Source organism: Alligator sinensis, unplaced genomic scaffold, assembly GCF_000455745.1.
Source record: "Alligator sinensis unplaced genomic scaffold, ASM45574v1 scaffold32_1, whole genome shotgun sequence".
NCBI classification, from domain to species: Eukaryota; Metazoa; Chordata; order Crocodylia; family Alligatoridae; genus Alligator; species Alligator sinensis.
The window spans coordinates 1,302,741-1,320,104 of NW_005842409.1; the positions used below are offsets into that span (position 1 = coordinate 1,302,741).

Consider the following 17,364-nt stretch of genomic DNA (forward strand, 5'->3'; position numbering starts at 1 on the left):
ATGTAAAATATGAATAAGGAAAAATATCCATCTTCTCGACAGAAGCTTGTATTTTGTCTAAGTGACTTTAGTAAATCCTATTGATGTTGGATTGACTTTAGATATATTTATTAATATGCTGACCCAAAATTTACACCCAAGCCTGTGTCTTGGAAGATGAATGAAGGTAAGAAATGTGCTTCTATGCTACTGATCATGTTGCCTTGCTGGCACATGTATGTTCAAGCAGCCTTTGACCAAGAACAAACTCCTACAAGGTCCCCCTTGAAACACCGATTTGCCTCCTGCATCAGCATGTTTCCTGTAAGTTGCTCAGGTCACAAAAGTTGGTGCATGAACCTGGGCTAATAGATCATTTAAAGGTTCTAGAGTTACTTGGATTTTCTCATCCCTCATGTTTGAACTTTGTCCTACAATGTGCCACAGACTAGGGCTTAGAAGGCTGACGCAGTTCAACTGTGCTGTGATGCAGTCGAACAGGAAAATGGTTGCTGTTTAAGGACTCCTCTATTGTCCTATACAAATAATATAAAAGGAATAAAAGCAATTGGGTCCAATACAAATTCAAAGTTGTTAAAATCTATACAGAGTCTAAAAGAAAATTATATCATATCCATCAGTGTTTCAGATTTCTCTCTCACTATTGTCCCCTCTGTCCCTTTTGGAGCAGTTGTATACACTCAGGATGAAAAAACCCACTAAACTATCCAGTCAGAGAAAAGGGGGGCAAAGTGGCATGTGGATAAAGCTACATCACTGAGAGAGAAGGAAAATGGGCATTTTTGTAGAATTATACAAGACAAGCAGACCTGCATTGCATCTTGAAAATGCATGCATGATTTAATATTATCTGCTTCCCACCTTCTGACAAGGCCTAGCAGGCTAAGTCATTCTCAGCAGAGGTGATCAAGTGCCTAGATAGAAATTTTTGTTCAGAAAATTCTGTTTAAAAATGAGTTCTTTCAATGATTTTGGAGCCAGATTTTCAGAAATGTTAAGCATTCAAGTAGTGCTGACACATGCACTTCTAATTTGCACAAAAAGCTACCATAAGAGTGCATGCAAATATGTTAGCTGTTGTCACAATTTTGAGGTTTGTGCATTAGAAGTACCTGTCTTGTAGACTGTGATTGTGCAGCTGAGATCTACATCGTTCCCTTCTTCTAATCCCTATGATCGCTTGCACCTGAAAGTAAGTGGGATTTACAAGGTGACAGAGACGGATCTGGCTGTTTTGTTTCAGTCCTGGTGCTATTAGTTGTAGGGCACATAAAAAAAAACAATTGAAGAGAAGATAGAAGCAATTAGTGCAATTAGTTGCTTGTATATGGGATGATGTCATGATGTACACATGACAAAAATTTCCCTTTGTGTGGTTTAATGGCATCACAAATTACAGCTACGTGAGTTTTGGGGGTTTTAAATGAGTTTGCATTGTTGCATCCTGATGTAGTTTAGTTTGCATCTTGGACATTTCAGCCATTAGTCAGCTCACTCCCTGGCCATGGGAGAGGTGGGCAGGCTCTGCAGAAAAAAAGGATCAGGCCCCTCACCAATTCTGCCTTTAGCAGACTCCTGTCCAGGCTAACTGTCAAAAGAGGTGAGACACTGAGGAAACAGGAATAAAGAGATTTTGTGCCAGGAATGGAGATGAGAACTTGGAGAAAGGGATGAGAAGGGGAGTGGAGTCAATAACACAAAGGAGGCAGGAAGAAGACAACTGAAAGAGGGAAGCAAGCAAGGTGGATGAACAAGAACAGTCTGAGGAGGAGATGGGAGTGAGCACGGTCACAGAGTATGGAACGGCCGTGTGGGGCACAGAGACAGGGCAAGAGTAGAGACCAATGAGAGAATGGGAAGCCTGTGGGGGGAAATGAATCCAAAGAAAGAGTAAAGAAAACAGGAAGGTAATAAGACCCCAGGGGACTAGAAAAGTGGGAGTGAGGAGTGAGAGGAAGCAAGGGCAGGAGACCTATGGGGAAAGGCTGAATGAACTGCAGAGTGGAGGTGAAGAAGGAGATTTAGGTGCCGTGGCACAGAATGGATCAATAGAAGGAGAAACACCTGGCGTGCAGTTTCTGGACTCTTCCTTCCGTGCAACTCACAGCCCGTTGCAAAGAGAGTAAGTATCATTCACACCATCTTACAGAGAGAAAAACTGATTCACAGTGAAGTTTAAATGAAAAACACAGACTGAAGTAACCTGCCCAAGTTAGTGAAACAACAAAGGAAAATGCACTGAGGTTGAAATAAAAATGTCTAAGAAACTCTCCAAATCTTCCCCCCTCAATCTAAAAGCACCAAGCAAAATTGAAATCAGGTATCTGTAACTTTATGGAAAAGGAGAGGACAGTAACATAACACAATTAAATATAAATTACTTATTTTTGGCACAAAAGTTAAAAAATAAGCAGCTATAAAATCTCAACAACCTTAAAAAGTGCAATAAAAACAGTTAATTTTAAACAAACATTTCCAATTATGTTTGCAGTTGATGACACAGTAGACACTAACTTCATTCATTCTTGTTGTCCTGATAGAAATGCAGAAAGAAAATAAAGGTACACCTCACTGAGTCCTTTAAATCCTTTCTTTTTAGTATGGTTATTAATGTGTGTTTGCAACAAATGTCTTTCAACAGATAAACATCAAAGCTAAGTTATAAACTCCTCTCTTTTTTAGGTTTTACCTTATTTTATCTCATCTTTCAAACGGACACATTCTTTTCCACTCTGTTTTGGATGCTAAACAAGGCAAATTTAGCTTCAAATCATTGTTTCTCACTGCGTGGCTTAAAATTAGTTAAGTAGCTTATGTTAAAACTTACTGGCTGTTGTTTACTCATGGTAGCTTGTTGGCTTGTTACCTCCCTCTCTGGATGCCTCAGAAGAGTAGCACCAGCAACAGAAGCTGCTGCTCTATAAATGACATCTTCATGTCAGAGGAGGAGCAAAGATTGAGGGAGTGGCCTTAAAAATGTAGATATTTCACAATTTAATTGGTAGGATAGCAGTTTTTTTTTCTGCCCTGGGCAAAACTTTACTAAAGGAATATACAGCAACAAAGAATACTACAGGAAACACAGGAAAAGGGGTGACTGACTCCCCATCAAAGTCAGTGGGAATTTTCCCTCAGTTTTAATGGGAACAACACTTCAAAGATGAAGCAATCATTAATAAAAATGCAAACATGAAATCCTAGCCCCATTGTGGTCCATGGCATGAATACTGCGCTCCCAGAATGCAAGGGGTAGTTCGGAAGGAGAGGAAGCCATCTCATCATGTTGTGTATCTGCTAGACCTCAGCTCATATGTGAGGCCCGTCCATGTCACTGCCATCTTGGTTACTAAGAAGGCCAGCTAAGGATAGTTTGGAAGAACTGGAATGATATAGTCAAGAGTAGAGAGGACTGAGGAAGGATTTGATACATTTTGAATACAAATAGGCTTGTTATAAAGAGGATGGTGATTTAATTTTCTTCAGTGTGCACAGAGGCTAGGAAAAGAAGATAGTAAGAGGCCCTTTTACCTATGAAGGTGGTTAAGCACTGAAATAGAGTACTAGTGAGATAGTGGAAGTTTTTAAGTGCAGGTTAGACAACAGTTTAGGCAGAAATGATCCTGCCTTAAGCAGGAGGTCAGACTAGATGACTTTATTGAGTCCTTTCCAGCCCTATTTTCCTACGACTGGCCCTGTCAGATGTATAGGGAACTGTCATAAAAGCAAGGCAGAATCATGGGGCAGCCCCCCTGTGCTGGGTCCGCACCGGGGGGCACGTTTTGCCACAGAAGACTGGCCCTGCAGAATGAAGCCTTTGGTTCTTCAGTGGATCCTGAGTAAATGGTGACCGAGGACAATTGCTTCTTCTACTCCCTTTCATATCTGTGCCTTTGGGCCTTTTCACCCTTAGTTTCCTTGGTTCTGGTGATGGGGAGATTGCTCTGAGGCTGGGCTGCGTGGAACTCAGAGGTGTGCACACCCCAAAGACCAGCTATCTATTGAGTGTCTCATTTTGATTCTATCTTTCCTGGAGTAGCTTCGACTAAACCCTTTGAGACTGCTAAGATCTCCAATTCACTCATAGGGAAATGAGGTATGGAAAGGTTAAGTAACTTGTACAAGGTCGTAGAGGAAGCTTGTGGCAGTGGAGGGACTTGAACTTAACCTTTCTAAATCTAAGGCTAGTATCCTAAATGCTTCCTCTCTGGCTAAGGGGCAACATGGATTGAGACAAGTTTTCTCTTCTCCCCCACAGCTGTGGAGAGTGAAAATAGGGACACATCATCCTCCCCAGTATCTTATTCTTCTCCAAAGTTGTTCTGCAAGCTATTGTTTCACAGGGCTGCAGATAGGACAGGGAGAATGAGATGTGAGGGATTGTGAGGGACTGGCAAGGAAGTCATTTGAAAGAGCCCTCTACATCCCTGAGTATCTCTGTAGGTGCTTTCAAGAAGCAGGCTTGGACAACAAGGCACAATGTGAAAGAGTGCAGCAACCCCTCCTTTGCCTGAGTGGAGTTAAAAGTCTCTCCATCCTACCTCTGGGTATTTTGGGCTTCTCCATCCCCCTTTTACTTCTCTTATGTCATGCGTCACATCAATCCATCATATGGTGTCAGTCCCCACAACAACTTAAAGCCATTGGAATTGGTGAGCCTCCCTCTTTCCCACCTTCCCCTTCCACCCATTTGGATTGGCTTTCACCACAGGTGCAGGAATCCATGCATGACCGGTTCTGCAGTTCTACTGGAGGGGACACTTGGGTGCACCCAGACGGCCCCTGAGATCCTGTTATTTTTTTAGAATCAGCTAAACTGCACTAACTAATGTTCTAGGGGAGAATATATCTTTGTAAAGCCTTTGTCCACCTTCCTTTTGAATTATACACATTTCACATTGGGTGATATCAGGCCACTCTATAATATTTTCAGGATCAAAGTATAAACTCTTCCAGAAAAAATGCCTTTAATAGAAATGCACTTGCCAACTGCTATTCCTGCTATCTTGCTTACATTCAGAGCCTCATGTACTCTATGGCAAATATGACCTAAATTCTGTGACAAGTTATCCAGGCATCTGAAAAAGTTTCTGATGAATCAGGAAAGCCTTTAGAGATATTTTTAAATGGAGGGTATTAATTAAATAACTATGAAAATTAAAAACAATATTAGTGTAATATCCCTTTTGGTTATTTAATTTGATATCAAATGCGTGATATCATCAATCATTTGATATCAAATGAAATAACCAAAAGGCAGGATTTTGTATTGAACATAACTCAAGAGGGAAGTAGGAGCTTTTAGCTGCTTGGTAGGGAAGAGTTAAAAGATTTTGACACTTTGAAAGCTGTGTTAGGTGTAATTTGGGTCTGTCGAATTTATTGGATGTTTTGCGTTAAATGGTCTTCAGTGAAATAGATAATAATGCTAATACAATAAAAATTTAACACCTTGGAGTGCCAGTGAGAAGCTAATTTGTATTCCTTGGTCCTAGTCTCAAAATGGGTTATGGCTACCCAATATGACTGATATTTCTGTCACATGGCAAGGCTCAATATCTGCTGACTTCAGTAGTTCCTCTTTAACAGTCCTTTAGTTTGAATAAAAAAACTTAAAACAAAAAGCTTACCAAAAATAACAACTACAAAACCAACAGTTATTTGAGAAAATACACAATTAAAGATATTTGACCCCTCGAGAGGGTCCAGAGGAGGGCCACTCATATGGTTAAGGGTTTATAGGGCAAGCCCTATGAGGAGAGCCTAAGGGACAAGAGAAGGCTGAGAGGTGATCTTGTGGATGCCTACAGATTCATTAGGGGGACACAGCAAGGGATCAGAGATGCTCTGTTCACCAGAGCGCCTCTGGGGGTAACAAAAAACAATAGTCACAAACTGACAGAGAGCAGATTTAAGCTAGATATCAGGTAAAACTTCTTCACAGTAAGGGTGGCCAAAATTTGGAATGGGCTTCCAAGGGAGGTGGTGCTCTCCCCTACCTTGGGGGTCTTTAAAAGAAGGCTGGATAGGGATCTGGCTGGGGTCATCTGACCCTAGTGCTCTTTCCTGGCCAGACTGGGGGTCAGGCTTGATGATCTGTTGAGGTCCCTTCCGACCCTAGCATCTATGACCTGGAGGTCTGGTATTGGACCTCTGGTAACTACCACCATGTCTGAATTTCAGTGACTTTTGGAGCACACTTCATGCCTTGTTCTTCAAACAGATCCTTCTGTAGTGGTCTGCTCACTTGTGCAGATGGATCCAATAGCCTGCATCTGTGTCTGTTAATCTTAGTGGGATCACTGTCACTGAACAAGAATTACTTTTAAGTATTCTCAGCAGCCTTCTGGTTGTCCCCAAGAAATATAGTATTCACCTTGGCTTAATTTGAAAGGACTTTGGTTCCTTCTATTGATTTGACCCTCTGAGGCAGTTATTATGTCTGGCTTTGATGTTTGTAGTAAAGATGTTACAGGTTGTCAGTGCCTTTCTGCCAGAAATCTTGCTTTTTGTCTAACTGGGAATGGAAGCAACTCTTTCTTGAAAGAACGTCTCCGTTGTTGTAGCTAAAAGACATACAGCTCTTTTATGCTAAGTTTCAGGGCCGTGTCCAGACGTGCATGGACATTTGGTTCCCTGGGGACAACTAGCGGTGGCACACCTTGTGTCACCACTAGTAATCCCCGGGGAACACCTGTGGCACGCGCACTCTGGCGTGCAGCAAGTTACCCCAGGTGAGGTAGGGGAGGCTGGGGTCAGCACTGGACTAGCCCCAGCAGCCTTACTCGGGTCCTGGGAGCCTCCCAGGGCTGCAGCCACATCACTCCTGACATGGGGAGCCTGGCTGGCAGCGGAGTGTGCCTCCTGCCAGCCAGGCTCTGGATTTGGGCGGCACATGCTGCCATAGTGTGTGCTGCACTGCTTTTTTTTTCAGTGGGTTTTTTTGAGCCCTGGATATCCAGGGGTCAAAAATCATCCACACTGCTCCCCTGCAGTGCAGAGAACAACTGAGAGTGTGGTACATGGCGCCACAGATGTGTCTGTGGTGCCACATACCACGCAGCCACGCTTGTCTGGATGCCACCCAAGATGTGTTCTCTTCTAATGTTGTCAGCGATGTTTTGTTCCTTTTGGATAAGTCTTTGAAGTGATGACTTTAGTAAAGCACGATAAGGTGTGTTCCAATATTCTAACAGACTTTCATTTCTACTGAAAGAAATTTCTTCTTGTAAAAAAAGAGCCTGAGAGCCAGATTGTACAGACCTTCCTCCAGCCCCATGGCTAGAGAGCTTCACAGGCAAGCTCTCCAGCTGTGGGGCATTAGAGGCCTGTTTTCTGAGCCATGCCTGTGTTTAGGGGAGCCCATTAATTGACAGCCTGCCTTCTCCCCTGCCTGGAAAGGGGGTAGGCTGTCAAATGAAAATTGGCAGCTGCTGAAAAGCAGCAAGGAGGGTTCCTGCCTTGGAGAATGCTATCCCCCTGCCTTCCCTCTCCCACATCCTGACAATTATTTGATTGGCAAGAGGTAGGCATTCTCCATGGTGGGAATACTCCAAGTTCTCCCCTACAGGAAAATAACCCCCACTTCTTGCACTCGCAGGCTGACCCACAAGGGGGGATAAGAGGGGGAGCACCCAGCCACTTTGGCAAGATGCCTGGTAAACCCCTGTCCTATTTTACCTTATGGTAAATAGTTCATCTGCCAATATCCTTAAAGAAAACTACTGAAATGTGCCAGTTCTGAATTGTGAGAATCATTATTATTGATGAGATCATCATTAACTTTTTGGGAAGCCCGTGTTGAGCAAACTATAATTTCTAGGTATATTGCTACTTAATTATTATGCAATATCTCAAAAAAATCTGGGTTGTAATCTGTTAATAGGAGGCAATCTTTCCTGTTTGATTCGGGGACATCTGTACAGATCAAAGGGAGCTGAAACTTCCTCATACTTTGAACGTTTCTTCCGTGCGATCATCATTCTTCCAATGATCGCTGCAGGTTTCATTCTTGAATATCTTATCTTCAAAGGAAGCATTTAATGTCCAGAAGAGGACATTTTTGGGTTCTGTATCATTGAGGCTTCAAGTTGGGATGGTATCAAGAAACAACTTGTACAGAATCCCATTGTCTCTGGGAATTGTATCTCTGTGGCTCAAGTCATTTTTACGCTTGATGATAGAAGAGATTTTTCTATTGGCCATCCATCAAAAATTACTTTCTCAAATTGCTGCACAGTGAAGCATTTTGTGTTTCTCATTGGATGTAACAATTCTGGTTGTTCCCATGTATTTTATCTCACCAATGAATTCTAAATTATTCATGTTAAACACTGCCCTAAGCTACCAATCTACTCAGTATAATTTTTGTGAAACATGTAGACATTTGCAGGAAATATCAGTTCAACATTAAGTTATTTGCGCATTAAATTGCATCTCAGACCTTTATTTGTGCTGATGGAAGAAATTTTCTTCTTACATGGGAAAACAAGCTAACATAATCTAAGCTTTCAGTGCTTCTTTGGGAGGCCATGCAGCCTGACATCTGATGCTAGTCACAGGCAACTGCAGAGGAAAAATTTGAAGGAGCCCCGTGTTCAAGTTATATATACAACTTGTCTCCTGCAACAGCTTGAAGATTGGCACTCATGGCTTGAGATATGCCTTAGACTTGATTTTAGAGAGACTACTCACACAATTAAGAATTAGAGTGGTCAGCACTTTCCAGGATCAAATGACATCCTCAGATACAACAGCACTGGGAATGTCTGATTCGATTAGATTAGTCCATTGGTGCTCAACCTTTCAGACCCATGGGCCAGATGAGTGGCACAGGCCTGGTCTGTCAGCTGGATTCCTTGCATGGCTGGCACGTGTGGTTGGGCCCCATGTATCCAGATCAGGCCCTGCTCCTCTCTGGCCCTGCGTGCCCATATTAGGCCCACCTCTGCCTCAGCCTCCTCCAGTGCACCCAGATTGGGCCCCTTTCTGCTGTGGTCTGAATTGGGACCCATGTGCCCAATCTAGCAGGTAAGGCCACACTGTCCAGACTACCAGGTTCCCCGCAGGTCCAGAAACTTGGCAGGAGGGGAGCAGCAATTAATGCTGCCACCACTCCCCTGCTGCCAATTTTTTCAGACCTGTCCCTAGCAGGCTGGATGATATGCTCTACAGCCCAGATCTGGTCGTGGGCTGGGGGCTGACCACCCTTGGATTAGTCAAATCAGTATAGAGAAAGCACTGATACACTGAGATGGCCTCTTCTCCCCTGTAACAAGACCCCAGGATCTGCCTTAAGCAAGAGAAATGCTAACAGGTTCAAGTCTAGCAACAGTTGAAGTAAATCTAACCTAAATTATGTCAAATTAATATAATGTGAATATGTCATTATATTACATCCGAGATGGCCAATAGGATAAAACTAAGGCAAAGGACTACACTTTTCAAAAATATACAAAACACATTACATGAAACTAATCATGTATTTGTGCTGTTGAGAAGAAAAAGATTTTTTGTAAGAGGAAGTGGGTGTGGCTAGAAACACCTACTGAAGAGATAAAACGAAAACTGGCTGATGTCATTCTGTTGTTGTGTTTGAAGTAATAATTGGGCGTCTGGCATCAAATTGGAATAACTACAGCTGTCTTAATACATTATCTAAACTTGAAATACAGCTTTCACAAAACTCTCTAACAAGGCTATTATGTTACAAGCAGGACATCATCAGAAGAAATTATTATTGACTAATCTGAACTCAAGAGAGGAAGCTATGGCTCCATGGCAACTTGTCACAGCTGAGTTTTACAAATTCAGGCCAACATTTTCAGAAGTAGTCTCTGATTTGGGTTCACTATTTTCTTTTTTTGCCAAACTCCTGGGCTTCTGATTTCAACTGAGAACCAGCTGTGAGTGATGAGTTTCTCTAAAAAATCAAGCAATTTTAATCTGGACAGTCAAAAAATGGAGGTCCCCAAAATGAGATGTCACTTTTTTTTAATTTAGTCATAAGTTTTATGTCTACATCACATACAAACACTTACCACTCAAAAATACTTATGGAACAATAGAATAAATGACCTGAACAGTGAAATAAAATCACATATTATTTTTCTTCTTCCTACAGAATTAACCTGCCTGGAGGTTTCCCAGTTCAACAAGGTTGACATGACTTGTTCCAAATTCTCTGATATAATCAATGTGCTGAGCAGTAACAGGTTAGCAGAGGACAGTGTATAAATATGCCAAGAGCAAATCAGCAGCTGTTCTACTCTCTGCAAAGTGATTAAATGAAGAGGAAGGAAAAGGTTATATAGTGGTTGGTGATGAAGGAAAACACAGGCAAGATATCTGGAACTCTGGGAGATGTCTGGTGTGTAGTTCATAGTGGGATCCCACCCCCCAGCTATTCAGGCCCCTAGACTTGGCAGCTGCGGCACCTACAGTGCTTGCCCGGTTTACAGCTAGGCACATCACCAGGAGATGATGTACCACAGCGCTCCAGTGATCCCATGAGAGAGTGGTAACGAGGGGTGCTTACACAAGTTACATTTGTTATGACTGGGTCCCTGAAAACACTCTACAGCAATGACATAACATGCATGCGTAACTGCAGAGCACTTTTTAAATGGCTGATTACGTGAAAAATGAACCCTGGTCTAATGAGGTAATAGATGAAGGTGCTCTAAAGTAGAGTGCCTTAGGGTACTTGTGTTCTCTCCAAAGTAAATTTTTCCCACTTTGAGGGGCTGGGCTGGTGCTCTCCCCAGCACCAGCCCAGCCCTGCCCTCAGTGGGGGAGGGGGGGGAAAGGGAAGGGAGCAGAGCTGCCAGCTGCTTTGCCTGGCCAGGGCTGGAGGGGGGGCAGCATGGAACAGAGCCCCCTCACCTCGCGGCCCCCGCCAGCTACCCCAGCTGAGATATTGCAGGGGAGCCAGGTTGGGCCCTATGAGCCAAGGACCCTTTCTGTGTGTACCTGGATGAGTTGCCCCCTTCCTCCCTCTGCATGGCTGGATGGGGCCATACTGTGCCAGATTGGCCCCACCAGTCGAGTCTAGCTGACTGGGGGATCGAGCACAGTCCATCCAGCCTGCCAGACAAAAAGGTTGACTACTATTGTATTAGCCTATGCTCAGATGCAAAAGGATAGCATATCAGTATGCTGATTTTATGTGTGTGTGTGTGTGTGTGTGTGTGTGTGTGTGTGAGGTTGCAAGTATAAACATTCAAAAGTTTGGAAATAACAAAACTAATTTAGACTCTTTGGGCATGTACTTTATATGTACTCTATATGTACATAATATGTATTATGTTGCAGTCTTTAATTCCATGATCAACTCCTATTTTTCCATAGGATCCCTGCCTCATTCAGTGCACAGGACGGACAGTGGTCATCAGGGTGCAGGGAAGAAGTGCAGCTCCCCACTATAACTGAAAACGTTTTGCAGAAAATGTTCTGAGTTACAACAATCCCGTGGAACAAACAGAAATTCACTGTTTGGTCCAAGGGGGAGGGGAATCTAGCCTGCAGCCATTGCCCCTAGCAATGGCCCCTCCTCCCTGTGAAGCTGCTAAGTTTTTGGAATAGCAGGGGGAGAAGGAAGGAGAGGGGAGCTCAGTCTAGGGCTTCCCCAGCCTGAGCTGTAGGATGGGGTGGGTGAATTTGCCCCCCACCTTGGAGGGGCTCCAATACACCCACTGCACCCTCCAGAGAAGGCTGAAACCCCCCCAGACAGAACTCCCTATGTTCCTGTTCTGAAAGCAGTGACAGGCTGGCAGACAGTGCAAACACAAGTTACAGAAGATGTTGTGTTTGACATGTCTTAAGCCAATGCCTTGTGCAATGAGGGTTCAGATTTTCACCCAACTAGCCATTTTTGAAGCTGTCTGCAGCCATGCACTTAAGTTTGTTCATGGCTATAGACCACTTTCTGTGATCAGTTCTGGAGAAGAATGTGCCCTGAATGACACATTATTCATTAATTAATTAGTTAGTTCCTTTTATCCTCAGCAATCCATGTGTGGCCCCCATATATTACTGGATACTCCAAACAAAACTGAATTTTCTCTTTGGCTTTTCCATGGTGATATCTTTCATTGCAGCATTTTTCTTGTGGTGCATTGGTCTGTGATTTACAGTTATTGTGGCAGTAATACAAAATGTGCTTATTGGCAAAACAGTAGAGAGCATTTTGTATTAACAGACAGCTTTTAAGTTCTTGTTATTCGCAATTGTACATCTAGTTTATCATAGCAACCTCTCAGAAGTGCTCTTTACCCTCAGTACATCAATCCTTTTAGTTTTTGATAGAGTGCATCACATATACGTAAAGTCCCACTCAAAGTAGACTTTTGGCTTGATAATATTTTGGGGCAGCTAGACTCTACCTGAAAGCTATAATGAATCTGAACCTCCAGCTTTTTAGAATGAAAGGCAACTGGCCATGAGGAAGCATATCAAGAAACCCCTCTTACCCTAAGAGGCATCAAGGAAGGAAAGGCTCTGAGACAGGAAGAATGTTGGGCTACTGTCTTCTCCTAAGAGCAGATAGTTTGTTCCCTGGTGAGGCTGGAGAGTGGGGAGGCTGTTCTTGGGGGAAGACAAGTAGGCGCACAGTCAGGAATACAAGAGACTGCTCAGGAACCTCATCAGTAACATGGTAGGGGAACATCTACTCTCTGGCAGCACGCTGTTTATTGCTAGAATGGCAGTCTGCTCCCAACTAGTATTGTACAGCATAAAGAAGAATGCACGACCCAACAGAATAGGGGGACAGGTGACCTTCACCCTGGCAGGATGAGAAGGAAAAAAAAAAGGTGTGGAAGGAGAATATAATTGCAAATATTGGTACTAAGAGTAGAAGAATAAAAAGGCAGAATAGAGAATCAAATTCTAGGGAGAAGTGAGTATTAGAAAGAATAGGGCAAAATCTTTAGCAGAAATCAGCAAAGGAGCAAGTGATTTATTTATAAGCAAAACAAACCAAAAAAGAACAGACTTTGTTTTTGATTAATATCTTAAATCTCCAAATTTACTTTGGTGAGACATACTTACCAAAGTAACATACTCAAACCATCTTTCAATGACTTTGAGTTCAAAATCAGATCAATAACATCAACCCTGTGGTTTATGTAATAAAATAACGATGCACCCCTGAGCATGCTAGGCAGAGATGTGGATGATGAAGTTCCATATGCCAGTCTCATCATCACCGACTTACAAGTAAGACATATAGTAAATCAAGACACACTTAAAACATTGTTAAATGATTTCATAGATTTCATAGACATTAGGGCTGGAAGGGACCTCGGAAGATCATCGAGTCCAGCCCCCTGCCCAAAGGGCAGGAAGTCAGCTGGGGTCATAGGATCCCAGCAAGATAAGCATCCAGTTTCATCTTGAAGGTGTTCAATGAAGGCGCTTGAACCACCTCCGGTGGCAGGCTGTTCCAGACCTTGGGGGCTTGGACAGTAAAGAAATTCTTCCTTATGTCCAGCCTGAAATGATCTTGAAGTAGTTTGTGACCATTTGACCTCGTCATCCCTTGGGGCGCTCTGGTGAACAAACGTTCCCCCAGATGCTGGTGGTCACCCCGATAAACTTGTACGTGGCCATCAGATCACCCCTGAGCCTGCGCTTTTCCAGGCTAAAGAGCCCCAGGGCTCTCAGCCTGTCATCGTAGGGTCTGCTTCCCTGACCTCTGATCATGCACGTGGCTCTTCTCTGGACTCTCTCAAGCTTCTCCACATCCTTTTTGAATTGTGGAGCCCAAAACTGGACACAGTACTCCAGCTGCGGCCTCACTAAGGCCGAGTACAAGGGGAGAATGACATCCCGGGATTTGCTTGAGAAGCATCTATGGATGCAAGCCAGCGTTTTGGTTGCTTTACTAGCCGCAGCATCGCACTACAGGCTCCTGTTCATCTTGTGGTCAATGATGACCCCCAAGTCTCTTTCTTCCATAGTGCTAGCCAACATAGCAGTGCCGAGCCTATAAGGATGCTGCGGGTTTTTCTTCCCAAGGTGGAGAACCTTGCATTTATCGGCGTTGAACACCATCAGATTCTCATCCGCCCACTTGCTGAGCCTGTCCAGGTCAGCCTGGATCACCCGCCTGTCTTCTGGTGTGGATGCTTTGCCCCAAAGTTTGGTGTCATCGGCGAACTTGGCCAGTCCGCTTCTGACTCCAGTCTCCACATCATTAATGAAGATGTTGAACAGTATGGGTCCAAGGACAGAGCCTTGGGGGACCCCACTGGTCACAGGACACCACAATGGGTGACTTCCATCAATTACTACCCTCTGGGTCCGACCACAGGGACTGATTAAACTAAATGTATATAATCTATTCAATTCATAAATAATAAGATCAGAGGGAACCATTGAGGTCCTCTAACTCAATTTCAGCAAGGGCTATATGACTGTCCTTAACTAATTCCAATTTGAAGTAGAGTCTATATTATTAGAAAAATGTAGTTTATTTTAAGGACTCCCTAGTTGTGGAGAATCCACCATATAGTTAATTACCCCCATTTATAAATGAATGTTGCTCATTTCAAGTATGAATTTACCTAGCTTCACCTTCTAGTCACTGAATAATTTTGTCTGCTAGACTGAGAAGCCCTCTATTACCATACTTCTGTTCACCATTTAGGTTCTTATGGACTGTGATCAAACACCCCTTCTGTTTGACAAACAAAATATATTTAGTCGCTTGATTATTTCACTGTAAGACATAATTATTGCTCTTCTTTGAGCCCTCTCTGATTTTTCAACATCCCTCTTGAATTAGGAATGCCAAAACTGTATATAATGACTCAGTATCACTTGCACCAATGCCAAACACAGAAGTAATATATCCTTGCCACTCAGAGAATCATAAAGAATTAGGGTTTCTATGACATCAGGAGGTAATCTAGTCCAACCCCAAGCTCAAAACAGGATCATCCTCACCTAGATCATCCCAGCCAAAGCTTTGTCTATCCAGGACTTAAAAACCTCCAAGGATTCCACCATCTCTCTGGGTAACCTGTTCCAGTGTTTTACTACCCTCCTAGTGAGAATTTTTTTCCTAATATCTAACCTAAACTTCCCCTGCTGCAGTTTGAGACCATTGCTCCTTGTTCTGTCATCTGCCACCACTGAGAACAGTCCACCTCCATCCTCTTTTGAACCCCACCCCCTTCAGCTAGTTGAAGGCTACTATTATATCCCCTCTCAGTCTTAACTCTTCTCTAGACTAAATAAGTCCAGTTCCCTCAGCTTTTTCTCATAAGTCATGTGCCCCAGCCTCGAAACCATTTTTGTTGCTCTCCGCTGGACTCTCTCCAATTTGCCCACATCCATTCTGTAGGGAGAGAGGGGGAGCAAAACTGAACACAGGACTCCAGATGTGGCCTCACCAGTGCTGAATAGAGGAAAATAATCACTTCTCTTGACCTGCTGGCAACACACCTACCAATGCAGCTCAGTATGCCGTTAGCCTTCTTTGCAACACAGGCCCACTGTTGGCTTATATTCAGCTTATTGTCCACGGTAACCCCCAGGTCCTTTTCGGCAGAGCTGCCGCACAGCCAGTCATTCCCCAGCATGTACTGGTGCATGGGATTGTTCTGTCCTATGTGCAGGACTTTGCACTTGTCCTTGTTGAACCTCATGAGATTTTTTTTGGCTCAATCCTCCAATTTGTCCAAGTCACTCTGAATCCTAGCCCCACCCTCCAGCATATCTAATACTCCCCCCAGCTTGGTGTCATCTGCAAACTTGCTGAAGGTGCACTTATGTCATTTTCCAGGCCTTTGACAAAGACACTGAAAAAAACTGGCCCCAGGACCGACCTCTGGGACACTCCAATTGATACAAGCTGCCAAATAGACATCAAGCCATTGATTACTACCCTCTGAGCCTGATGCTCCAGCCAGTTTTCTATCCACATTACAGTCCATTCATCCAGCCCATACTTCCTTAGCTTGCCTGTGAGAATGCTGTGGGAGACTCGATCAAAAGCCTTGCTAAAATCAAGTATACTACATCTGCTGATCTCCCTGTGTCCACAGAGATAGTCACCTCATCGTAGAAGGCGATCAGGTTGGTCAGGCATGACCTGTCCCTGGTGAATCCATGCTGACTGTTCCTAATCACCTTCTTCTCCTCCAAGTGCTTTGAGATGGATTCCTTGAGGGATCTACTCAATGATTTTTCCAGGTACTGAGGTGAGGCTGACTGGTCTGTAGGTCCCTGGATCCTTCTTTTTCCCTTTCTTAAATATGGGCACTGTGTTTGCCCTTTTCCAATCATATGGGATCTCTCCTGATTGCCATGAGTTTTCAAAGATGATGGTCAGTGGCTCTGCAATCACAACACCCAACTCACTCAGCACCCTTAGGTGCATCTGGCCCTATGGATTTGTATATGTCCAGTTTTTTCTAAATAGTCCCTAGCCTGTTCTTTCCCCGCTGTTGGCTGCTCACCTCCTCCCCAAACTGTACTGCCTGGTGCAGTAGTCTGGGAGCTGACCTTGCTCGTGAAGACAGAGCTGAAATAGGTGTTGAGCACTTCAGCCTTTTCTGCATCCTGTGTCACAAGGTTGCCTCCCCCTTTCAGTAAGGGACCCACACTTTCCCTGATCCTCCTCTTGCTACTGACATACTTGTAGAAACCCTTCTTGTTACCTTTCACACCCCTTGCTAGCTGCAACTCCATTTGCGCTTTGGCCTTCCTCCCTGCATGCCCAAGCAATGCTCTTATATTCCTCCCTAGTTATCTGTCCAAGTTTCCGCTGCTTATAAGCTTTCTTTTTGTGATTTAGTTTACTGAAGAGTTTCCTGCTAAGCCAAGCTGGTCTTCTGCTGTACTTGCTAGTCTTCCTGCATATCAGGATGGTTTGTTCCTGCACTCTCAGTAAGGCTTCCTTACGGTACAGCCAGCTCTTCTGGACTCCTCTCCCTGTCAGACTGGTCTCCCAGGGGATCCTGCCCATGAGGTCCTTGAGTGAGTCAAAGTCTGCTGTTCTGAAGTCCAGGGTCTTTACGCTGCTGCTCTCCATCCTTCTTTTCCTCAGGATCCTGAACTCAATTGTTTCATGGTCCCTGTTGCCCATGTTGCCATCTACATTCCCCACCAATTCTTCCCTGTTTGTGAGCAGCAGGTCAAGAAGAACGCAACCCCCAGTTGGCTGCTCCAGCACTTGCACCAGGAAGTTGTCCCAAAAACTCTATAAAAACTTCGTGGATTGTCTGCATACTGCTGTACTGCCCTCCCAGAGATGTCAGTGTGATTGAAGTCCCCCATGAAAAGCAGGGCCTATGATCAGGAATCTTCTAACTGTTTGAAGAAAGCCTCATCCACAACTTTCTCCTGGTCTGGTGGTCT

At 43.9% G+C, this 17,364-nt stretch overlaps 1 protein-coding gene across 1 annotated transcript in view; it reads right to left on the reverse strand.

Annotated features, from left to right (window-relative positions):
• Positions 1 to 2,879, reverse strand: part of LOC102373915 (uricase-like) — a 45,823-nt gene extending 42,944 nt beyond the window's left edge. The window contains exon 1 of the mRNA XM_006030013.1: positions 2,828 to 2,879. Within this exon, the coding sequence (XP_006030075.1) occupies positions 2,828 to 2,845 (18 nt within the window). The 5' untranslated portion in view covers positions 2,846 to 2,879. The remainder of the gene's footprint in view (positions 1 to 2,827) is intronic.
• Positions 2,880 to 17,364: the final 14,485 nt, after the last annotated feature.